General features: G+C 45.4%; 1 protein-coding gene across 4 annotated transcripts in view; it reads left to right on the forward strand.

Annotated features, from left to right (window-relative positions):
* The first annotated feature begins 643 nt into the window (after positions 1–643).
* The window catches only part of Frmd5 (FERM domain containing), an 82588-nt gene continuing 58010 nt past the window's right edge, over positions 644–25221 (forward strand). For 3 of the 4 annotated variants that reach the window (XM_011151032.2, XM_011151033.2, XM_025305684.1), the window contains exons 1-2: positions 644–1402; positions 19535–19639. In XM_011151032.2, the coding sequence (XP_011149334.1) occupies positions 1307–1402; positions 19535–19639 (201 nt within the window). In that variant the 5' untranslated portion in view covers positions 644–1306. The remainder of the gene's footprint in view (positions 1403–19534; positions 19640–25221) is intronic. The other variant, XM_011151034.2, reaches the window with a different exon arrangement.

Consider the following 25221-nt stretch of genomic DNA (forward strand, 5'->3'; position numbering starts at 1 on the left):
CGGAAGCCGCCAATCTCTCTCTCTCTCTCTCTCTCTCTCTCTCTCTCTCTCTCTCTGTCTCTCTCGCTTGCCTCTCACCAATAAACATCTACACGCGCATCATCGGTCTAAAGTCAGAGTTCAGACTCCACGTCCGTTCCTTTCCGCTGAACCGACTTGCACTTTCGTCGCGGGAGTGAAACGAGTGTAGAAAAATCACGCAAGCGGAGGAAAGGGACAAGGTTTCAGTGCGGCCGAGTAGTTCGGCTAAAAGGAACAGAGACCTTACGTCGTTCTTACGTCGACAGGTCACTTCAGAGCACACGAAGAAGCACCAGAAGTCTGTTCTCTGTTCAGTTCAGCTACCTTCCCATGTAGCACAGAAAGTTGCCGCAACGTCGCAACGAGGTTTTGCAATATTGCAACGACGCCGCAGCAATGTTGCCGCAACTTTTGCGCTGTATCAGTTGCGCTCTTCGCGCGTTGGAGCGCGAAAGCAGTGCGTAAAATCACGTTGAACAGGAAAAGAGCGAGCTTTTAGACGTCAGATTAGCCGCAGAGAACAGACCTCAGCACTCGACTCTTGACACTCATCGGCCACAAGAGAGAGAGAGACAGACAGACAGACAGAGAGAGAGAGAGAGAGAGAGAGAGAGGGGCGGGGAGGAAGAGGGAGAGCGAGAGGGAAAGAGGCCAAGCGGGCCGAAACACACACTCGAAAGCGCGAGAGACGCACGACATTTCGGCTGCGCCGTGGCCGAGGCGAGCGAAACGTCAGAGTCCAGAGCAGGCCGGATCGGAGCGTGCGAGAGGCTGCGCGCGCACCTGTCAAACGGCTGCCACCGCGGCGGCGGTGGCAACGGCAACGGCGCACAGGCCTCGGTCTCGCGAGGCGTAGATGTGGCAGCGCCGCTACGGCCGCGGCGGCGGCGCAGCAGTGGACGGGACCGGTTGACAGACAGCTTCGCGTTCTTCCGTTACGGTGATGTGTCGTCGTTCACCGCTGTGCAATCGTGCCGTCGCGCCGTCGTGCCGTGTCAGCTCGTCGATTTATAATACGGAGTACGGTCGCGCGTCTGCGGCGACGGTGGCGGCGGCAGCGGCGGCCAGCACGACGACGACAACGACGACGACGACGACGACGACGACGAGGACGACGACGACGACGAGGACGACGACGAGGACGACGACGACGACCGGCGTCCACGACGGGGTGCAGGACGACGGTGGCGCGTGTCGCGATTAATAAACGGGCAGTGTGTGGTGCTGTGGGGGCAGGGACGATGAGGGCCGGGGGGATAATTCGGGTGACGACTTGAGGGCAGAAATGTTGAAGTTCGGCAGCAAGAGTGACGTGACGGTGGTGCATCGCGCCACTATTCGACTGTTGGACGACGCCGAAATTATCCACTGCGACTTTCAGGTAAGCGACGGAGGGCGACGGGGGACAAGAGACAGGCGCCCCGTCGCGGGGGGTGGACGCGCGCGCGCGAGCGACTTTGTTTCGCAACCCCCTGCGCGCTGCGCGGCGCGCCGCGCGAGTCGACCGACGGCTCTCGGAATTGCTCCGATCCGCGTGCCTCACGGCAGGTGGGTGGATCGCGATTGCTAAACGCCGGGGTCCCGGCGATGCCATTCTCTCGCCGGATGCTGCCCGGACGACGGGGATCCCCTCCGAGGATCACGCCGTGCGATACATTCGTAACGCGTTGCGCTCGCGGGTCCGTCTCGCCGATCCGTTCGAGACGCCAACTTCATGCGAGATTAATACTCTCGATATCGAACCTCTTTCGATTCTACTTAATCTCCTTAGCCTTGCCGAGGACCTCGGCGAGCGGCGAGTTCGCCGTGCGAATCCCCGTTTGTCCTTCGGAATCTCTCAGGCGGGCCAAAATTCCGAGACGCGGATGCGAAGCTGCGAGAGAGAGAGAGAGAGAGAGAGAGAGAGCGTAGAGTGATCCAACTCGTATTCTGACGCGATGATCTCACGACGATTACGGCATCCTCGCGCGTGGATCGGAATTACCATGAAGACAGACGACCGCGCGAGATTCGGAGGTTTCGGCGTGGCGAGTATATCAATTTCGCCAGCGTAAATATCGATTTCGAGGCCCGCCGATGGGTGATTCTTCAACCCCGCGGCAATGCCCCACGTGTCTCGCCCCGGTGGTTGAGCACCGCTGCTGGACGCGAGTAGGCAGGAACTCGAGCGTGACTCGGTGTATCGCGCGGCGGCTCGCGGATATCCCTTTGACGTTTGGCCGCGCGGATCCGCGGCGCGTCTCCGACGGCGCGGCGGGGCCGCCTTGGATCGATTCCAGAAAACCGCCTATCGCACGCGCTGGCCTGTTCCGAGTCAAAAACTCGGCCGGCGCTCTGCTCTCTCGAGCAGCCTCTCGACGAGGTGGCGCGCGCGGTTTCTCGCTCTCCTCGCACGTTCAGCCCCTCTCGCGAGGCGAGGCGAGGCGAGGCGAGGCGAGGGATCCTCCTCCGGGAGACAAGCGTCGCGCGCGCGCGGCTTTCCCCTCGCGGTAGGCCTCGAATTTGCATGCCAAAGCCCGCTCTCTCGCTGCTCGTTTCCTCGGGAAGTGTCGCGAGTCGCGGCCGGCCGCGACTTTACCAGGCTGACGAACGAGTCTTGTCCCGCGGCGGCCCTCGCCGACGACGTCGTTTATATGTCCCAGCGGATGTATCGCTTATTTGTGCCACGCGCCAGCGACGATGGCGCGACCCCGACGGACAAGGCTGTCTTCTGGCCGAGGAGTGCGAACTCAATCGCTCGCGTCGACTCGTTACGTGCCGCGCGCGTATCGAGCAATCGCTCTATAGCCGCCGCCGCCGCCGTATCGCGGTCAGCGGTTACGCAAGTAGTCGACGCGAGAGAGCACTCCCCGATAAATTGATACGCCGCTCTCGAGAACGCGCGTTCCGCGTTTTTATTTTCTCCAGCTGCTCCGCTTGCTCCGCTCTCGGTCCTCCGCGAGCACCGCCGCGCGCGAATACGCGTGGATTGATTTTATGCTGACTCGGCCGGATCGCGAAGTCGCCTGTGCGAGCTGAGCGGATGAGCTACGAGCGGATGCGAAGCAAAATATGCAATAATAACGAAGGTGCAGGCTGTTTACGACCGCTCCGATCTTTTCGAAAACGCGACCTTCTGGAGAAAAATGTTTCGGAGTTGCTTGAGGGACATAAGACAGCGATAGCATTTTGTTTACAGATGACGCCACTTTTGAGATATTCACTGATCATCAATTTTCTTAAACGGAAAGCCTAATTTCTTATTATATCATATTTTCCTACCGATTAATTTCAACAACTTTGGTCTGAAATATTTTTCTCTAAAGCGAGCGGATGTGAAAAAAAATATGCAACAATAACGAAGGTGCAGGCTGTTTACGACCGCTCCGATCTTTTGAAAACGCGACCTTGGAGGAAAATGTTCGACAAAAGTTGCTTGAAGAATAAGACAGCGTAGCATTTTGTTACAGATGACGCCACTTTTGAGATATTCACTGATCATCAATTTTCTTAAACGGAAGCCTAATTTCTTATTGTATCACCTTTTCCTACCGATTAATTTCAACAACTTTGGTCTGAAATATTTTTCTCTAAAGCGAGCGGATGTGAACAAAAATATGCAACAATAACGAAGGTGCAGGCTGTTTACGACCGCTCCGATCTTATCGAAAACGCGACCTTCTGGAGAAAAATGTTTCGGAGTTGCTTGAGGGACATAAGACAGCGATAGCATTTTGTTTACAGATGACGCCACTTTTGAGATATTCACTGATCATCAATTTTCTTAAACGGAAAGCCTAATTTCTTATTATATCATATTTTCCTACCGATTAATTTCAACAACTTTGGTCTGAAATATTTTTCTCTAAAGCGAGCGGATGTGAACAAAAATATGCAACAATAACGAAGGTGCAGGCTGTTTACGACCGCTCCGATCTTTTCGAAAACGCGACCTTCTGGAGAAAAATGTTTCGGAGTTGCTTGAGGGACATAAGACAGCGATAGCATTTTGTTTACAGATGACGCCACTTTTGAGATATTCACTGATCATCAATTTTCTTAAACGGAAAGCCTAATTTCTTATTGTATCACCTTTTCCTACCGATTAATTTCAACAACTTTGGTCTGAAATATTTTTCTCTAAAGCGAGCGGATGTGAACAAAAACATGCAACAATAACGAAGGTGCAGGCTGTTTACGACCGCTCCGATCTTTTCGAAAACGCGACCTTCTGGAGAAAAATGTTTCGGACAAAAGTTGCTTGAGGGACATAAGACAGCGATAGCATTTTGTTTACAGATGACGCCACTTTTGAGATATTCACTGATCATCAATTTTCTTAAACGGAAAGCCTAATTTCTTATTATATCATATTTTCCTACCGATTAATTTCAACAACTTTTGTCTGAAACATTTCTGTCTAAAGTGTCTAAAGTTTACAAAAAAATCAGAGCGGACGAGTGGTCGTAAACACGCCTGTATATAAGACGTATAAAAATAAATGTATGATAATATATAATAGGAAAGATATAGTGATAAAAATAATGCCGTATAATGATAAAGTAAATATAATAATATCCGTGATGATAAATACGTGAGTAAGTAAAGATAGACGCGTAACAATATAATGACGGATCCGAATGGGGGACGCTCGATTCGCGTTTCTTCGGCCGCGCGGTTCACGCGGGGCGATCTTTGTCAAAGGAGGGTCGTGCGCAATTTGGACCCTTGCGCATACGGGCTACCCGCAAAGCTCGGGGCGGAACTTGTACAATGCGCTAATGAAGTCGAGTAGGTGAAAAAAGTTTATGCAAACTTACGTCGGAGAATGCTTCATTAGGAAGTTACAGACGTCCGGAGATTTTTAAGCGGAATTGTTCCCCGCTACATTTAGCGCTTCTTCGCTTGATTTACGGGGTCACATGGGACAGTCGCTTCATGAGAATCTGGTAGAGACAGAAGACCAGTCTTGGGAGTGTACAAAAGGAGTTGAAAAAAGCGCGTTTATTACTATTTCCCATACGGTAGAAATATTTGAAAGAATTCGAATTGTGTGTGTGTGTGTGCGCGGAACATCTGTGATAAAATCTGTAATGAATCAAGACGTGTCTTGATAAATTTTTGAACCGTTTCCGAGTTGCGCGAAGCGGTTCCGCTCGTAAATCTTCGAACGCGTAGAACTTTTTAATCGAGCATTTTCGGGCACGGAAGTTTACGCGAGCTTCTTCCATCTGCTCGACCTCATTAACACATAGCGCAAGTCTGACCCCGACCTTTGCGGATACCCTATATATCGCACACTCGTCGCTCGCAAGTCAGCACGTGACTCCTTTATCGCATGGACGCATGTAATTAGTACGAGAGCGGAAAAAAAAACGAAGGAGCCACCGCGTCATTAATTGAGGCTCGCACAGAGGGCTCCGACTATTCTGGAACCCGAAGAGCTCCTCCTTTCACCCTGATCAGACCCGAAAGACGACGCACGGCAAGAATTGGCGGAAATAAGCGCGGTAAAAGAAAGGAAGAAAAAGACGGTGTTATACACCGTAAAATATTTTTAGAAACTTCTTGCGACAGAGAAGATCTTTACGGAACTTTGGAAAAGTTCGAAATTTATTCAAAAGAAATTTTGTCGCGAAGCTTCTTCAGACTTTCTTTCCTGAGAAAGTTCTCATTGAGAAATTCTCGTAAAATCTAATGAAATATACGAAAACGAGGAACCGGCGAATTCTCAGCCGAACACGAGACTCAATTGACGCGGAAAGTCGACTCGCACATACTGATGAGCGCCTCTGAATGGCGGCTGACGCGAGTCAACGTAGATCGATATGAGCTTCTTCGGAGTATGAAGCGGCGTTGAGTGAAATGTCGAGGTCGGGAGCGGCGTATGAAAATTTCGAAAACTCGACTCGAGAGCCAGCCGTCGGCGACGTGGACAAACGATCGGTTCCTCTTCATTAAGCGCGCGCGATGGTCCGCCACCCGCCCCGCCGGCCTGCCCCGCCCCCTCATCACGACGGGTGCGCGGAAATACCAGGGTGTACGTTTCAATCGTGCCCCACGTCGAGGATATTACGCCGAATAATAATTGGCGGTCGGCCAGATCGCGCAGCGAGCTGATGCAAACCCCTGATACAGAACTGAACTTTCGAGCGAAGATGCCAGTCGGGGGTGACGAAAGGGGTGCTTTTCGCGCGCATTAAAAACCAATAAAACCAGGGACACGTCGTGCGTCCAGCGGGGCATAACCATCGTCCATTGTTTCGGGCCGCCGACGACGCGCCTTCTCGCTCGCTCGCGTCGCCGAGCGGAAGCGGCGATATTTTGTTTACCAACGCAGCGCGCCGTCGGCTGTTGCGTCGTTTCCGGTTTGGCACAGAATGACGAAAGAGAAAGAGATTACGCGATCGGAAGTGCCGAAACGTGATAACCCTTATTAACCCTTAAAGGCTTGGTGAATGTTAAGGACCTTCCGAAATTATGATCGGACTCCTTTAATATCCAATCGAATCAAGATCCGATGAAACGAAAGCCAGTAAAAATTTGCGCGAGAAAATAATTTTAACCATTAAAGGCCACCGTAGCCTGAAATTCCAGCCCATTTGAATTTTTGACCTTATTAAAAAACTGACGCAACTGACGATACTAATTTTACAGGAATTTATTTGTGCTATCAGCAGCGATAACATTGTGTTATCATAATAGCACAGATCGATTCACGTGTATATTTTGCTATGAACAATAATGAGGAAAGTTCGCTTGGGGGTGATATCTGATGGTAGCTTTTAGGGGTTAACCACCCCTTGGCTGTTAGCGACGGAAATATCCGCGGGCAGAAAAGTACATGTCATCGTGATTCGTTACTCTCTGCCAGCTTTCTCCGATCCCGTGTCCGTAATTTCTCGTAATTCGACCATTTTTCTTTCCGTCGTTAGGAGCTGAGCGATCGATGGGGTGCCGAAAAGTTTGCCGGCGGAACGCTGGTTCTTCTTCCGGAAAGTTCGCTTCGCTCTTTCGGGCATCGTTCAGGTGCGATGGGAACGCTGAGAAATTTTCAGCTCGTCACGCCGGCGCGCAAAAAATTGCCCCATACGAAAGTTCCGCAAAAAAAAGTGGCGAAAGTGCGTTCGCTCCGTTCAGGGAAGTTCCCCTACGTGTATACGTGCTTATAAGTCTTTTGCTTTCTTCACACCTCCCTCATAGCTGTCTCATGAAGATATATAGATAGAGATACCCGCCAGATATCTAAAAACCTCTTCTTTTTCTTCTCTGAAACTTCTCTGATTACGTACGGATAGCTATTCTTCATATATTATCAACTTTCGACACCAAATTTACTATTTTTACTATGAATTTACTAATTTTACTATAAATTAGCATATTCTGTCAAAGAGGGAGAGGGGGAGAGAGAGAGAGAGAGAGAGAGAGAGAGAGAGAGAGAGTGCGAATTAAAATATTGTACTTTTCTCGAATGAAATTGTTGAAAAAATTTGGTGCCATTCCACGCTTGAGAATCGCCCGGTTTATCTCTTATAGTACAAAGTTCAACAAATCCACCTCGTCATCATCATGATCAGACGATGAGCAAATCCGTTATTATATTCGTGTCTTCGTAAGAACAGCAACGATTACACGTGTTGTAATATTTGAGGTTATGCCGACGCACTGAAATCAATATCTCTGTCCGCTACTTCGGGTAAAGAGGATAAGAATTTATCTGCCAGATGCAGACCTTACAAAGGTGGAGGAAAGCGATTTCGGGAGATACTTTTCGGATAAAGTTACGGAGAACTTATCTATGGGTGGAGAAATTGGGCATCGATGTAAATATGGCGGAACAGCGCGCGCGTCCACCGGAGATCGATACGTGCGAGAAGAGGACAGATGGTAATCGCGTCACAGAGAAAAGAGACTGGCTGATCCGAGTGATAATATTCAGGGCTTATTTCTGCATTATATCGGCAATTCCCGAGTTTGCCATTCACTTTGCCACCCCCTTGATAGCTTGAAACTTGTTGCGATGCCCAGACGCGAGATCATCGAGCAGTCGGACGCGACTTTTTCAGCGGGCATTCGTTCGCGCTCGCGGAGGTGTTGCCCCAGGTATTACGCTGAAATGTAACGATCGGATAAAAAATCGGGCGTAGCGAAATCGGAATCTTCCTTTCGCTTCTCAGCTCGACACTCGGCGGACTCCGCGAGATTGCCGCCTCGTGTGCGTCTATGCGCGCAGCGGCAGTTCCCGGAAGCGAAGTCGCAGCCGAACGACGACGACGACGCCGGATGCGAAATAGCGCGAGCGATAAAACCGGCGTCGGCGACGGCGACGGCGTCTCGCGGAGTTCGAGCCGGGAAACGAGGACGTCCTTGCAATTTCGCGGGCGCTCGCCTCGGAAACTCGCACAGCGACCCGCGCCATCGTTCGGCCCGCTGCGCCGGAAGCTGCGTGCTCCGTCCGACTCGCGGGCGAATTCTCGGCGCGCCGCCCGGTGTTATTTCGCCCGCCGCGCTTTGTATTAGCCCCATTTGGCACGCCGCTTCGCGCGACCGGCCATAAATCGCTCGCCTCGCGCCCGAAAGTCTATTAAAAAAACGCGGCTGACATTACGAGGGCGCGAGCTCGATTGTCCTTCCTCCTTTTCTCCTCCCCCTCGCCACCTCAGGCGATATAATCTCTCTCTCTCTCTCTCTGGTCGTCGACGAGGCGCGTGAAACGGCAACATTGTGTCCTGTGCCAAGGTAAATATTGCGAGATGAATCAAAGCTGCGGCGACGGAAATCTGCGGATCGCCGGGCCCCGCGATCGCCGGCGAGGGGCCCGTTTTATCGGTCCCGCGCCTTCGGCATTCTCGCGGAATTGCGAGCCGCGCGGATTTATCGGCGCATTCGCCGTGAGCATTTATCAGCAAGTCGTAATATGCACGTCGAGTCGCGTCGCTTCAAACATTTCGCTCGGGTTAATTGCCTCGCGCTCCGCTCCCGCGCGCGCGGGGAGGCCCGGGAGGGCTGTGTTTCCTTTCTTCCGTTCTTTCTCTTTTTTTCCGTAAATACCCCCCGCTGATTGGATGCTATTGTATGGATTGCGATGGATTTGGACGGCTTTCTCGCATCGAGTACAGAGCGTCGTTGAATTTTACGCGTTATTCTCTCTCCGGTTTTTCCTGATTTTAGTGGCTGGCGTTTTAATATCGCGCGCTACTTTTGCGCAAATTACCGATACGTGGTTTGACTTTCGATTTTCCCGGTAGGTACTGTTTCTTTTTTTTTTTTTTTTTCTTTCGTAGGAGATACAAGTGTTTAAACGATGTTTTGTTTTAATTTCGTCGTGCAACGTGGAACAATTTTCAGAATACGTTTCTTTTTCCGATATTTTGTGCGGTCTGATTCGGACTGCATTCGAACGATTTTATACATTTAAAAACTGAATAAATGTTAACATTGTTGTCGAATTTTAGAATAAATTTTTTAAAACAGTATGTATACATAAAGATCTTACAATTTCATATTTATTATTGTTTACGCACGATAAATCGATTGATTGGCATTAAATAAATCAGCAGATTAGAAAGTAAAATTAATCTTACTTGCCTCCTTATCTCCGTATTGATTGTATAACTTCAACAAGTTTTTTTTTTTTTAATGGTGCAGGAATATATGGTGCATCAGTAAGTTTCGGAAGAACATAATAGACTTTTTAAGAATAGATTTCAGTCCCTCTGTAACAAAAACGACACGTATGAAACGGAAGGATGACAAATTGCGACAAGAAAGAATGTCGGCATGTGTTCCACGGTTCGAAAATTCTATAACCTCTCTGCGCCGTCTTTTTACTATAATATTCCCTCTGTGTGCTCCAAATGACCCGGATATTCCAGCCGTATGTCTCGCTCGCGATCGCGTTCGGAATTCGAGGCAAACGAAGCCCCTCGTGTGTTGCGTGCGGTCGCTTAAGGCAGATTTTAATCATGCTACAAAAGTTACCTACTTTGTTCCATACGCATATCAAGGATTTCGTTTCGGACATTGAAGGGCATTGAGTGTGCCATGACTGTGCGCGCGCGATCTCGTTGCAAAGGTCACGCACGCACGCACGCACGCACGCACGCACTCGAGCGAGCGGACATCTTAAGGGGACTGGAGGGTCAGATTGCTGAAAAATCGTGGTTGTTTTTGATAATATCTTGTGACGAACTGAATAAATGTGCAAGAATGAAAATTTTAGGTATATTTATACAACATGTGAAGAGTAGAAAAATTTTGTTTATTAACAAATACTCATATATATATATATATAGCTGAAATATACTCTCCTCTTTTCTTCAAGTTGTCGTTTTCGCAGTAATATTTCGGCTTTCGATGGTCCGATCAGAGCGAATTTTAGTTAGAAATCTTGAGGAGGCTTGTCATTATCCGATGAACTACTACAAAAAAAAAAATCGAACAAAATTAACAAAATGGCAGCTATTATTACGAAAAAATCCAAATTTTTCAGTTCTTTTACAATAAAATTAATATCTCGAAATGAAATATTTTGACGTAATTGTCCATGGTTCATCTGACAGCCAGATGAACAAATATTATTACTTTAAAGTTTCAAATCGATACGAAGATCAGTTTCGGAGAAATCATTGTAAAGAGTTGAATAATAAAATTTCGAGGAAAACGCGTTTAAAATTTAAGTGGACGTATATTTGTATGAGTATCTGTTAACAAACGAAATTTTTCTACTCTTCATATGTTATATAAATATATGTAAAATTTTCATTCTTGCACATTTATTCAGTTCGTCACAAAATATTATCAAAAACAAGCACAATTTTTCAGTAATTTCACCCTCCAGTCCCCTTAAACAAGCAAGTTCAACAGATCCTGCCTAGCAAACAGTATGGCGACTATAAGAGCCACTGTGTCTGAAGGTACAGGGTCACTAGGCTTTCGCAATCAATGATAGCCGAGCTCTCCCTCTCTCTCTCTCCCCCCTCTCCCACCCTCCCTCCCCCCTCTTTCCTTCTTATAGCCTCTTATACCGCTCGCTGTCGACGTGGTGGAGTCACTTAAATTATTACCGGGCAACGCAAATCCCTCGGCAATGACGGCGGCAGTTGTTGATCGACTTTGAGACTCGCGTATAATTCCCTAGAGGTCTTTGTAGCTTGCCGCGAATAATAAAAATCAAACGTTCTGGTATAAGGAGCGCTTCTAATTTCTCCACGCGATACGCCGTTGCTTCGTGAATTTCGCGCTGTGGCTCGGGATTAATTAAACGCGTTTAATTAGGGTCAAGCGCGTTTTTACATACACATGCACACGCGCGAATTTGGCAATTAGGATTTTGGTAGTAAGGCGATGGCGTTTCCGCAATGCTGTGTGTGTGTGTGTGGCAAATATATATATTAGATCCAATAATAATTTATTATTTATTTAATTCTTTCCGACAAAATTTACACAGCAAATTTGTAATTTAAATATTCTCCCGCTTTTCAGCGGTTTAAAGTGTTGATATTTAACTTTTCGAAATGACATGGTTTGGTGTTTGACGCACATAACCTCAATAATCAGTAATATTTACGATGACTGTCAACAAAGAGTATATTCGATACGCGATGCGTTTCGCATTTCATGTAAGCAAAAGCGCTTCTGAAGCAGCCAAAATGATTTGTGGTGCTTATGGTGAAAATGCTGTGACCGATCGCCACATGTCGAAACTGGTTGGAACGTTGTCGAAGTGGTGATTTTGATCTTCACGATCAACCGTTCGTCCGTCAGCCAAAAAACTTTGCAGACCAGGAGTTGCAAAATCTACTGAATGAAAATACGGCACAAACATAACAAGAACTTGCGAAAGAGCTGGGAGTAAGCCAGAAAGCTATTTGCGATCGTTTACATCATATGGGATACAGAAAGAAGATAAACGGGTTTCACACGAGCTAACAGCAACATTGACAACAAAAATCGCCGATTAAACACATGCGTTACTTTGCTCGCCAGCACAGAAAAGATTTTTTGCACAAAATCGTAAGTGATGGCGAAAAATGAGAATTATGTATGAAAATTCTAAACGCAAAAAATCATGGGTAGACCTTGATCAACCGACAGTAAAATGTTTCGGGAAAAAAGTTCTTCTATGGTGGAACCAGAAGGGTGTGCTATACTATGAGCTCTTGGTGCTGGGTAGAACCATTAGAGCAAAGATTTACCAAGAGCAATTGATACGTTTGAGCAATGCGATTGAGAGAAGAGGCCATTTACTGGACAAGGTAACTGTAAAGTCATTTTGCTGCACGACAATGCCGCATACAGCAGAAACCACAAAGGAAACCATCTTACATTTGGGCTGGAAAGCCCCACACGCGTCGTATTCTCCAGATTTGGCTCCATCAGATTTTCGCTTGTTTCGGTCGATGCAACACGCACTGTCTAATACACATTTTTCGACAGTTGACGACACACGAAACTTCATCGATGACTTTACAGCCTCAAAGCCACGAGGTTTCTATCGTGATGGGATTCGGCAACTGGCCAATAAGTGGTCTGAGGTCATCGATAATAACGGAGAATATTTCATCGATTAATCTTGTTCTATCGATTTTTAAATAAAGATTGAAAATTGTCGATAATTGGAAAGAATTAATTACCAGATCTTATACAAGACGTATTTCAGTCCGATCGAGAAACTTACAGGACAGGTCTTTCTATGCGGGACTTTCTACGTTGAACGTAACAGTACTTTCCATGTTGAAAAATAAGTGAAAGAAATCGTAGTGGAGCTACATGTCCGCGAAAACTTGTTTCCTGAGATATAGCCTTCGGAAGATGACGACGATGGAAGGAAATATGTTGCAATGAGTGGAGTAAGAATGCTAATACGTTTTTTACTCGCTTCTATGAATTTTCATGATTTTCGAATAGTAATCGGAGAATCGTTCATCGTTACGTCGTTGGTATATTTTTGCCGTCTGTCGCGAGAGTGAAACCCTTCTAAAAAACTACTATTTCCTCTTGACATCAAGGATGCCTGCATTCCTGAGAAGCTTGTAGAAATTTGGAACGATTTTACAAGCGTATATGTGTCAAGAGTTATTCATTCGTAAACCACGGCGTAACGGATGAAACATATCAGTTTCAAACTGAGAGAGATTGCAGAGACAGCTGCATTTCGGGAACCAACATGTACCTACTAGGTAGAATTTAACTACTGAATCTTACACAAGATGTATTTCAGTCTTATCGAGAAACTTGCAGGACAGATTCTATCTTGAAGAACAAGTGAAAGGAATCTTAGTGGTATATGTCTGTAAAATTTTGTTTCTTGAGACATAATCTTCGGTAGATGACGAGTCTAGTACACTGAGAAAAAATTGTATTAAAATTAAACAAATATTTGTTCGAACACGACTGTGAGTACATCTATTCAAATTAAGCGACTAATTTCTAAGATGAAATACAGAGGTTCTCTCTGAATGTAAACTTTTTTCTTGAATTTTAGAAAATAATTGCTTAATTTAAGTAAACGTATTCACAGTCGTATTCGAGCAAATATTTGTTTAACCGCCTTTAACCGCTGAGATATTAAATGACCAGTATGACCCTCTTTGCTGAGTTATTGTTACAATTATAAAATATTTTATAATGATATAAGAGATGGCACTCAATTATATGCCCGCTCAATTCAAATGCTTTTTACAAACTAAATTAAATGGGTATTACACACATTGAAAAGAATCCAGATCGAGTAAACTCGATCGTAGCAAGGCCGCCATCTTTTTCCACACTCCACTTCACTCTCGACCGTAGCAGTTAAAGGGTGAATTTTAATACAATTTTCTCTCAGTGTAGTTAGTTCCTACTAGGAATTATTTATCATCAATTCTCTCCATCCTACGAGTTTGCGCGCGGACTCTCTGGACTCTCTTCAGGTACACCCTGTATACACGTCGCCTGTGTACAAGCGCGGCATAATAAAGCGCTGGACTATTAATACAACAAACACACGGGCGCTTATCGCTCACTTTCGCCGTATCCGACGACAGATAACCGGCGCACGCCGGAGCGGCCGGACTTTGGAAGCAAACTCGGCAAGTTCACGCTGAGTTCGGAAGAACTCGCGTTAGCTCGGCGAAGAACACCAACTACGACCCCGATCTCGTGAGCAACTTTAGGCTTGCCACCGTAGAAATTGCGTGCTCAAACTTCAACGTCTCCGCCACGTCCGGCGCACCCTCGCGCATCCGTCTCTCAGAGACGTATCGCTCAATTACCTCTATCTGCCTCTGCTTCCCCCGCTCCGCCCTTTATCTATTTATTTGTACCTGCCTCTCCTCCGTTCGTGCTAACAGAGAGATATCGATAAGGATTGCGTGCGCCCGGCTCACCGAGCTTTTCGAGTTCGTGCGTGCGTGCGATCTCCTCGACGGGGGCGCAAGGTCGACGCTGGCGAGCCGGCTGGTATCCGCTGCGCCATCGGCAGCGCTTTACACGTTTATAATGAATTCAGCCGGCCGAGACCAACTAAGTAAGCCGCAAACGGTCAGACTTATCGCCGCCTCGATAACCGTCGGTATCGACTCCGCGCGTTCTTTCACACTGCTTACGTTTCCGGCTGATGTATGCAAATTTCTCTCTCTCTCTCTCTCTCTCTCTCGCTCTCCCCTCTCGAACGCGCCGCTCCGCGACGGCTTTCACTCGGCTCATCGCGCTAGTCTATTGTTTATTAGTTTAATCGCTCGCATCGCGGATTGCCATCGCGGGAATGCACGATCCCACCTGCGATAAAGTTGGTCCGAGTCGGCTATAAGCGGTTCCGCGATAAAACGTGCACGTTATACCGAGAATAACGCCGACATAACCTTGTACATTTGACTTTAAGTCACTTCTCCTGGTTGCGTTGGTGTCAAGCTTCCGCGTCTTTAGCGTCGTTTAGTCTCTTCCGTCGCCCTCCCCCACCCGTTCGATTGTTACGTTCTTCCGAATGAATTCACTCGAACAAAAGTGCGAGCTTCACTCGCTCATTTTGCTTCTTGCTTCGCCTGAACGAAAAGTTATTAGAGCTATCCTCGTGTGAAGTGTAAGGCCCCGATAAGGCTGAAAGTAGGATGCCCTGAAAAGGGCTGCTTCATTATTACCCTCGATCAGGTCTCGAGATGAATCTTTTAGGGTTACCTTAGATTTTATGAAATAAGGCTTTGATAGGGAAAGCTGAGAAGGGCCTTGGAAGGATTTTTTAGAAATGTCTTGGATTTAATAAAAAAGGCTTTAACATGGAAATGTTAACGATGTGGGCCTCAGAAGGATACTTTAGATATACGAAATCAAGTTTAGTTATAGAAAATTAATAAGTGATCTGAAGTGTGTAATAAAATTATCATAGTTTAGTATTGTTTTAGTAGGTACGCTTTATCTGATTCTTTTAAAGATTTTTTAATTATACCGTAATTAAAAATAAATTTTATTAGTTTTATCAGTTGCCATTTTCATTAATCTCTTCCAGGAATGTTTCTAGTATTACTTTCGTTTTGAAATGCAGTAAACCTTAATAAAAATACTAGCAGGATTTTTATGTGTAAATAATGCTATATTTTACTGTAAGGTATGCCCTTTTAAACTTTTTAAAATAAAAAATTCTTGTTGTATACCAACAAGGTATAAAGAAATAAGGAAATTACAGTCTAAATTTCGTGGAATGAAAAGGACGAATATTTGTATTTAAGCAATAATAAAGATATTTCCCTACAAGGCCCTCATAATATTGCCTTGTACGGGCTGTTAAACAATTTGTTGCATATCCTGTAGGGCTCTTGTCTTTCTAATCCCTACTAGGGTCCGACTAATATTAGGGAAAAATAACCAGGACCTTAGCGGAGTCCTATTAATTTTTCTATTCGGGTTGCTCTTCTTCTTCTTCACCGACCCTGTCGGGCCGCCTCGTGGCTATTACCGCTTGAAATTCATCCCCGCATCCGTGCGCACTGCGGGGGAAAGAAGTGCTTGGACTCGTCTGGTCTCGCGGGGAAAGAGCACGTCGAAATTGAAAGAGTCAGCAGCGATCATCTGGAAAGTCCGCGAATATCGGGTCGAGCTCGTGAAATGCGATTTCGCCTGGGGGTCGTCTCGTTGCGCGACGCCGCATCAGGTATCTATTCATTTGAATACAAGAGCGCATTCAAATGGACAGATATTAATATGCTTTCGGGCCATGATACAATCCCTGCTCGGCCTGATTGTATATTTCGGCAAAATTGTGTCTCGAGATATTGCCTGGGTTATTCGGCGGGAATAGCAATTTCACCGGGGAATTGTCCCGGCGCTTTCGAATCCCGACATTCGGGAGCGTTCGGGATTTTCCGGGACAATACGCGCCAGCCGCATTTGTTACTCTCGTGAATTAGCGACGACAATTTTGCGCGCACGTCCTTTCGCTAGAAGGAGGAAGCGAGGAGACGTCTGTGATTTTTGAACTCGGCAGATTTATCAGGTGTGCGCACGAGTTTCCAGCGCCAGCCACCCTTGAATGTCTAAGCAAAGTTGTCAGGGAAGAGAGAGATACAGAGATAGAGAGAGAGAGAGAGAGAGAGAGAGAGCAAGAAAACTCGGTGAAGTTACACAGGTTGATATCTAGCTGAGCGAAACGCCACAGCCAAGAGGAAGACACCGCCGACCGGCCGCTAAGGCTCGATCCACACTATCGGTTCGCTCACGATCCGCACCGATCGTATTCCTGAAATGTTCACATTATTGAATCACTCATCGATCCGCTCTCAGTTCTATCCCAGACGATCAGTGTAGCTTCTGCCTAAACATTAATTTCCCTTGAATACATGTTCATAATTAATTTCTAATTATAACACGATATACACGATATATACGTACCTTTTTCAAACGACCACAATTTTTCTTTATTCATATTTTCTTATTCTTATTCTTATTATTTGATACTGCTTGAGAGTCGCGAGAGACTGCGAGAACCGCGAGTCTGCGAGTCTGCGAAAACTGACGGTGACGGATCGATCGAAAGTCCGTTTACATTATCGGTACGCTTCCGGACAACTTCGATCACGCTACGGCAAAATATTCCTCTCGAAGGATCGTTATACCGCTGCGAGATCGGACCGAAACTTGAGCGTTACCGATAATATGAATTACGTACGTTATAAACAGTGGGCAAATATTTGATCGGAGCGTGACCGGAGCGCGACCTGAACCTGAGCGGATCCGATAGTGTGAATCGAGCCTAAAAGTGCCGAAAGTACGTAATTTCCGCCGGCAGGCCGGCCGGCCGCGAGTATTTACTCGCCAAGTTCCTCGCGCGAGTAAATAACTCGCGAGGGGCCCGGAGTAGTTTCTATTAATAATATAACGCGTCCGCGAGATACACGTGCGATGTTCCCGGCGCGCCCGGCGAAACGCTGGCATGTAAAACGCCGGCCGGGCGGCCGGATGGATGGATGGGAGCGCACCTGAATGTTGCACGGCTTGTCGCGGGTTCGCGCCGCGCACGAACCGCCGCGCCGGCGGCGCCGCCTCCACTATTATGTGTCGCGTGCCCGAACGTGAATCTTGGCGCAAGCGAGGGCCGCGAGAGAGCCGCGAGGATATTTAGCATGCCGGCGACGAGCACTCGCGCCCGAACACGACGACGACACGGCCATACAAACGACCTTAGGCGTCTTCGAGCACCTCTCTTCCCCCCTTCTGCCTGCTCCTCCTCGGCCACCTCCTGCACCTCCGGGTTTTCCTCTTACGAGGAGCCCCTTCTCGGCCTCTCGCCTTTTCGGCCATCGCGCGCGCGCGCGAGCGAGTTATTTCGGGACGTGACATTTCGATCCTCCAGGAGCGCTGCTCCTGAGCGATTGGGTTCGAGCCTACAGCGCGAGGAGTCTGTGAATCGGCAGGAGGGAGGGAGGGAGGGATGCTTGCTTGCTTGCTTGCTTGCTTGCTCTTCCGCGAGATGCGAGTGTCGCCTCGCTGTGCGAAGTCTGTTTATATGAATTATTGCGCAACGGTGCGGATTACTTCTTGTCTTCTCTTTTTTTCTCTCAGTGCCGGCCTTGTGGCGTCCGATAATTTCATATCCAGCCTGGTAATTGCGGAGCTATCGGACTGGATAATTGCGGCCATTCTGCTCGTCGTTACTGGGAGGTCACGGTTAAGTCGCCGATGTTTACATAACCGGACTCGCGTCCGTATAATATCCGCCGCCCGAGTCTCGGGGTCGCTGATTATTTGGCCGTCGCGAGATCGCCGCGAGACGTGAAATCAGCGGCATTAATTGACGTGACGCGACGCGACGCGCCGTTAGATTAGATGGTTCCCGACTTCCGGCAGCGATTTCGCGATTCCAGCTCCGGCTGCGCATCGAGCACGCTGCTCGAGATTTTTGCGCGAGGACCTCGGCAGATTTAGCTCGTCCTGCTCCGCTCCCTCCGTCGTACCTTTTCAAAGTGATGCTGCATTTTTGAGCACTTTGCTTAAAAATGGAGGAAAGTCTCTCTGTGAAGTCTTCTCGTGCCGAGATATCAGCGTTCACGTGTAATTTTATTAGCCACCAGATTCCTATTGGCATTTTAACCCTTTAACGCCCGACTTTTTTATAAGTGTTTTAAGAATAAAATTTGAGCTTTTTTGAACTGAGACTATAAGTAGTGATAATCAAGAAAAGTATCAGAATTTTATATTGGTTTCTTTTATCGTTCGTTTTTTGTTTATTGGTAAATATGACTTGGATCCTAAAGGCGATACGAAATGAGCAACCTGTACAGAGAGAAATGAAGGGTAATCTATACGACATAACTCTGATAGTCAGCTTGACATTTTTCAGCTGAAACTTTACTATATTTGTGAGTGAAGTTCATCATTCAGAGCGTCAAGCTTACTATTTCAGAAGAATATCTTATAGATCACCACTTAGATAGTCAATTATCCTTTCATTTTTCGTCGCATAAAAAACTGTAGGTCATCAGGTTTCACGAAAATAGGTTGATTTCTTGATTTTCGTGTCCACCATATTGGATTCCACCATGTTGAATTTCTGTATTCTTTTAATTTCACATTTTGCATCTGAGAAAGCTTCCAAATGTATAAAATTATAACAGACACCAATCTATTCATTTGCATAGTGCACTTCTAGATGTCAGTAACAATGCTAACTATGCCTACTTGGGATTTGACGAAATATGTTATCATGAAAACTGAGCTGAAAACAGACTAAACCTAATCTACATACAATCTATATACCATTTTTTAAAAGAATTCACCTTTACAGTGGCGCAAAGAAAACAAAAATATTCTCCTTTTTTGACTAAGTTATGGATTCTTAAATGCGTTTCTGGTAACTGTGGTTCCCAGTAGACGTTAAAGGGTTAAAGCGATATATGAGATGATATTTAGGATTCCGCGAAGAAACGCGTACTCCATGTTTTCTTTTCTCTCAGCGTGCGCGAGCAGACTGACCTGCTTCTTTCTGTTATTCTTCTTCGTCACCGTTTCGCTCGCGAGACTGCAAATCTGATCGTCGGCGATGCTCGTTTCCTTGTTGCAGCCACAGCACAAAGGGCGATACATTCTCGAATATGTGTGCAAGCAGCTCAACATTTTGGAGATGGACTACTTCGGGCTTCGCTACGTCGATCATTGCAGACAAAGGGTGAGTGCATCTATATGTATGAACGATAAATGAACCCCGGTACGAGGATGGCTGCCGAAACGTCGTCGCGTCGAATTTTAGCCTAGAGTCTCTTTTAACTGTGGTGGTTAAAAATGTTATACGCACGTTGAGATGGATCATGATTGATGACCACAGTTGGCATATTTTAAACATGTTTTAAACATATATTTAAAAAAATGTATGTGTAAAACATGTTTTCATTTTGAAAAGTGTTCGGTGTAAATTTTGGATAAAAAATTATTGACATTTCGTAATTTCAAACATACACGTTTTTGTAGAAACATGTTTTAACATATGTTTAACGTATTTTTCTTAAGTGTTTAGTACAAATTTTGGACGTAAAATTATTGATAATATAAATTTGATTCTTCTCACAAAATATTTATTTTTTTTCATATTCTTGCACATTACAATATTATATACAAATGTATATACATTATTCTATATATATATATATATATATTTATTAAATAATTCACATTTTATTTATGTATATTTCATAATTTTTTCAAATGAAAGGATTGAAAAATGTTTTTCGAGGCTTTCGAAACATCGGTGGCTCAATAAAATAAATCATTTTTTATAAATTCGCAAAAGTAAAGTTTTGTTATTTAAAAAGAAAACAAACAAACCGTTGTACTTGTCTACAACCATTATTTCCTGAAAAGAGATCGATTTCCATTAAAAATAATGGCCACCATGATGAAATATCTAAAGTAGCGCCATTTGCAATTAAGTTGATAATATCATCATTTTCCCCCCTCGAAGCCATAAAACTTTTGCCTGAAAACCTTCTCTTTTACAAGATATTCGCATCTATTTTACAAGATGTATTGAACAAAACGATCTACCCTGTATTTTGCTCTACCCTCGCAGTGTCAGCAGCTATGGTTTCAGAAAGCTAGTAGCTTTTATGGGATAATGGTCTCTTAATATAAGTAATTTGATAAGATACTTAATGGGTTGAAAAAAAAACATCTCGGTCCATTACGACCCTTAATGACGCCGGGTTAATCCAGATAGTAACGCCAAGCCAGCCAACGGTGTTGAAGGTACGATCGAAGCGAAACGAAATTCGAGAACAATGATTACAAGCTCGCTGATTAATTACACGGCGATTGAAACCTTCCGAGCGATCAAGGCGATTTCATCAATTGGCAGTGGACTTTTTTGGATCGTACACGTCCGACAGGGACGAGCAGTGTTAGCAGTCGAGCGCGCAAAATGAGCGCGTTTATCGTCAGGGTTGAGACGCGCTCGCCTCGGTCGTGATTGGCCTCTTCGATCTTTCCGCGCCGCGCGAGCCAAGGTGGAGGTGTTGCTCTTCCGCGTGTACGATGGAACATCCATCCAACTACCGCGCGTTCCTGATGCATTAATAATCACCGCGACAGATCGTACAGTTCGCGATCGACGCGGAGAGCTACCGGAGGAGAGGCCTTCGTCACGCTCAGGGTCGGTAAAAAACACAACGGTTTAGAATAAAAGAATGAAACATAATGTTTCCTTGCTTAAAACTACTTTCTAGGTTTTAAATATGTTTTAAATGAGCGCAGAAAAGTATGTTAACAGACTAGACAGAGTAGGCAATTTTATTCAATACACGCGAATACCTCGCGAAAAGCAGAAGTTTTTCGAGAAAAAGATGTTTCATTTCGGACAAAAGTTTTACGGCTTCGACAGAGAAAGATGATGATATTATCAATTTTATTGAAGATGGCGCTATTTTCGAGATTTCATAGTGGCGGCCATTTTTTAAAAATGGAAATCGATTCTTTCACGAAATAAAAGTTGCAGCTGACGATGAGACGAGTGCAACGGTTTTCTATTTTTTGAAATAAGGAAACTTCGCTTCTGGGAATTCATAAAAGCATTAAAACATGGAAAATATGTGCTTTTGATTTTTTATGAGGCTTGGGGCTAGTCGGTTGTTTAATAGGAAAACTTCTTTTTTAAATAAACTGTGACTCACCTAAATAAATATATGTATAAGATGTGAATTATTAAGTAAATGTAATATATATATATATATATATATACGTGTGTATAATAATTATTTTTTTTAACGATTGTGCAGCAGTGTACACATCTAATAATTTTACGTCCAAGAATTATATTAAACATCTGCAAAAGATACATGTTTAAAAAGAAAACGTATGTTTAAAATTCTCGAGTGTTCGAAACATGTTTAAGATGTCTTGTGTTGAACAACAAGTTCAATACATGCCAACTCTGGTCACGCCATTCGGGTCGCTCCACTGACACGGCCTCAGCGCGCGTGCCTTCGTCGTGATCGTTATTCTTAGGCCACCGGCGGTAATTCTGGCGGATTTAAAAATAAGCGCGCGCATCCTGAAATACAACCGACGATTCACCGCGGCGCGCCGTATCGCTCGCGAACATGCACGCAAAAAGAGGGAGTGGGGAGGGCGACCCTCACGCGCGCGCGCGTGCGCGCGCGCGCGCGCCTTCGGTATTATTTCACAGCGGAGATAACGCGCGCTCCGGTCGCATTATAATAATTGTCGCTACCATTAATTAACGCTGCGCTGCGTCTCGGAGAGCTACGCGCGCAACGCTTTTCGCCGGACGACACGATTTGGTCGCGCAATTCGAACCGATGTGAACCTGGCAGGCAACTTGATAAAAAAAAAAAAATTCGCAATACTGTTCGATTGTATTTCGTTTGTACCTGTTTGTACCACTTTTTGTTTCGTTTGTACCTCGAAAGGTAAAAATATAAGGGGAGAGGGAAGAATAGCCAGCAAGCAAGTGTAAGATATCGCAAAACCAACTGCCAACTGCCACTCGAAAGAGAATCGTTTGTACCCGTTTGTACCTCCCTTCAAATCGTATTTGTACCTCAAAGGAACCGGAAGTCTTTAAGAAAATCTTCTTTATCTTTAAGAAAACGTCCAAGAGATATTTTCGCCAATTTTCGAGATATCGCAAAACGGCCAACGCCATTCAAGAGAGAATCGTTTGTACCTCCCTTCAAATCGTTTGTATCTCAAAGGGACCGGAAGTACGAAAGTAACCTTCCGACAGATTTTGAAGATCCTGTACTTCCGGTTCCTCTGAGGTACAAATTTGAAAGAGAAGATTTTGGAAATTTTTTGAAGATTTTGTATTTCCGGTTCCTTTGAGGTACAAACGATTTGAAGGAAGGTACAAACGGGTACAAACGATTCTCTTTCGAATGACGCGTCGGCCGTCTTGCGATATCTCAAAAATTGGCGAAAGTACCTCTTGGACGTTTTTTTAAAATCCTGTACTTCCGGTTCCTTTGAAATACAAATGATTTGAAGGGATGTACAAACGGATACAAACGATTCTCTTTCGAATGACGTTGGCCGTCTTGCGATATCTCGAAAATTGGCGAAAATATATCTTGGACATTTTTTGAAGATCCTGTACTTCCGGTTCTTTTGAGGTACAAATTTGAAGGAAGGTACAAATGATTCTCTTTCGGATGGCGTTGGCCGCTTTCGGGTATCTTATACTTGCTTGTTGACTATTTTCCCCCCTTTTCCATCTTTTTATTCTGTGAGGTACAAACGAAACAAAAAGTGATATAAATAGGTACAAACGAAGTACAATCGAACCGTATTGCGAATTTCTTTTTTTTTTTATCAAGTTGTTTGCCAGGTTCACATCGGTACAATTCGAAATATATATACAGGGTGTTCAAAGGGAAAGGACTGCTCATTGAGCGAGAACTGCTGCTTGGGAAACGCAGGTCGGAAGTCTTTTCCATCTAATGACTGTCTCTCTCTCGGTTTTGCTAACGAACGAATTTATCTCACCATATCGTTATTGTTACACTTTGATGTTTGCAAAAAGCGCCCCGCATCTGTTTCTGCAGTTTTGGCACCTTCGAAATTGCGAATTCTCTCGAAAATTCCGCGGGCTTTCTTCGAGTCAGCTTGTTACTTCTAATGCTATTATATAAGAGAAAAATTTATGCGAGGAATTATACAAGGGAAAAATTACGCAATAACTGTTATGTAATTTGCTCTCGTTCGCTAGGATAGAAAGGAGAGTCTCATTTTGTGTAATAATAAATCAGTTTATTTGGGTTCGCTGTAAATTGCAATTATTTATGCGACTTTCAAATTCCGATGAGAATAATTTTCTCATTACCGAGACGCTAGTAATGATATATGTAACTTAATTAAACACCAAACTCGCCTTTTTAAAGATGACACGAGACGATTTAGGTCTTCGCGGCGCGGAGACGCGCGCGTGATCGCTGCCGCGACCTTCACGGATTTGTTTTCGGACGTTCGTTTCAGCGGGAATGTTTACGAGACGTCTACAAACAAACAAATCTATGAAGGACGCGATGGCGACCCGTGAAAGCCGGGTCAGGCAATACGCAGGAAAGATGCACTCAGGCAATCGTTTTTCACGCGCCGTTTCCAAACCGTCCAAGCCAAGAGATTGCGCGCCTCTTGGGGAACATTTTGCAATTTTGTGTTCCTTAAGTCTCGATTTAAAGTTTCTTCACATTACAAAAATATTCCAGATACATTAAAGTTAATTCCACATTAAAGTTTCTTTACATTGTAAAAATATTCCAGACGAGCAAGGCTGCTCGCTGATACGTTTGCTCAGGGGAGTGTGGGGGGGGGGAGGGAGGGGGGCGAATGTTTATATCTTCGGGAAAAATGTTTTTCTGCGTGTGTATGTCACGCCAAAGAAGTTATCTCAGAGCAATACTCGCTCATCGATCAGCCTAATGATGCGGTTCATCGCATCGATTGCCGCGACTCCGAGAGGTTAGGGGGCACAAATTTAATTCATCCTGCGAACTTCCGCTCGGTCGCGATGCAGCCTCGCGAATGCATCGAAAGGTTCAATGCGTTTCGATACATGCGCGCGCGCGCGCATTTCGTTTTTATCGAATATGGAAATCTTCATGTTTCCATTCTTGCGGCGAAAATAAAACTGCCTACTCACTGCTACGTTAAAGAAAACGAAAAAAAAAGAACGACACGTGTCTCGCGCCGATAGAGTTCGACGCGCGCTTGACGCGCAGCCGAGTCGGAAAATGTCGGCTTTATTTTCGACCCGAACTTTTCGATATCGTTGACTCCGGAGGACGAACGAAGATAACATTTACATAGAAACGGAAGTCCTCAGCGCTTCTAGATGGCAAAAGCGCACAGTTTGCCACTTGTAGCTTTCCAAGAGGACGTCCTGATCAAAACGCAGGATAAATGTTATCAATCACGGGAAGTAGGTCTCACGTAACCGACACAGTAAAAATTTCGTAAATTGGGTAAAAACGAAAATAATTAAAAATGAAAAAGTGACTGGAGAACAGAAAAATGAAGAAAAACTACCGCAACATACATTTATGAAATTAGCAGATGAAATACCGAGGTCGAGAGCGCGAAAGACGAAAATTTCGAGTCGGGCTGGAAAGTGGCGAAAGCCAGGAAATTTCGTTGAGCAAATCTCAGAATTCTTTCACTCGTTTCTCTCGTTGCCCCATCGGCTCGGAGTTATTCGCGTCGCACCTGTTTCGGGGCGAACGAGCTACACGACTATAATAC

The sequence above is a fragment of the Harpegnathos saltator genome, unplaced genomic scaffold (assembly GCF_003227715.2).
Source record: "Harpegnathos saltator strain DR-91 unplaced genomic scaffold, Hsal_v8.6 scaffold708, whole genome shotgun sequence".
Classification (NCBI taxonomy): Eukaryota; Metazoa; Arthropoda; class Insecta; order Hymenoptera; family Formicidae; genus Harpegnathos; species Harpegnathos saltator.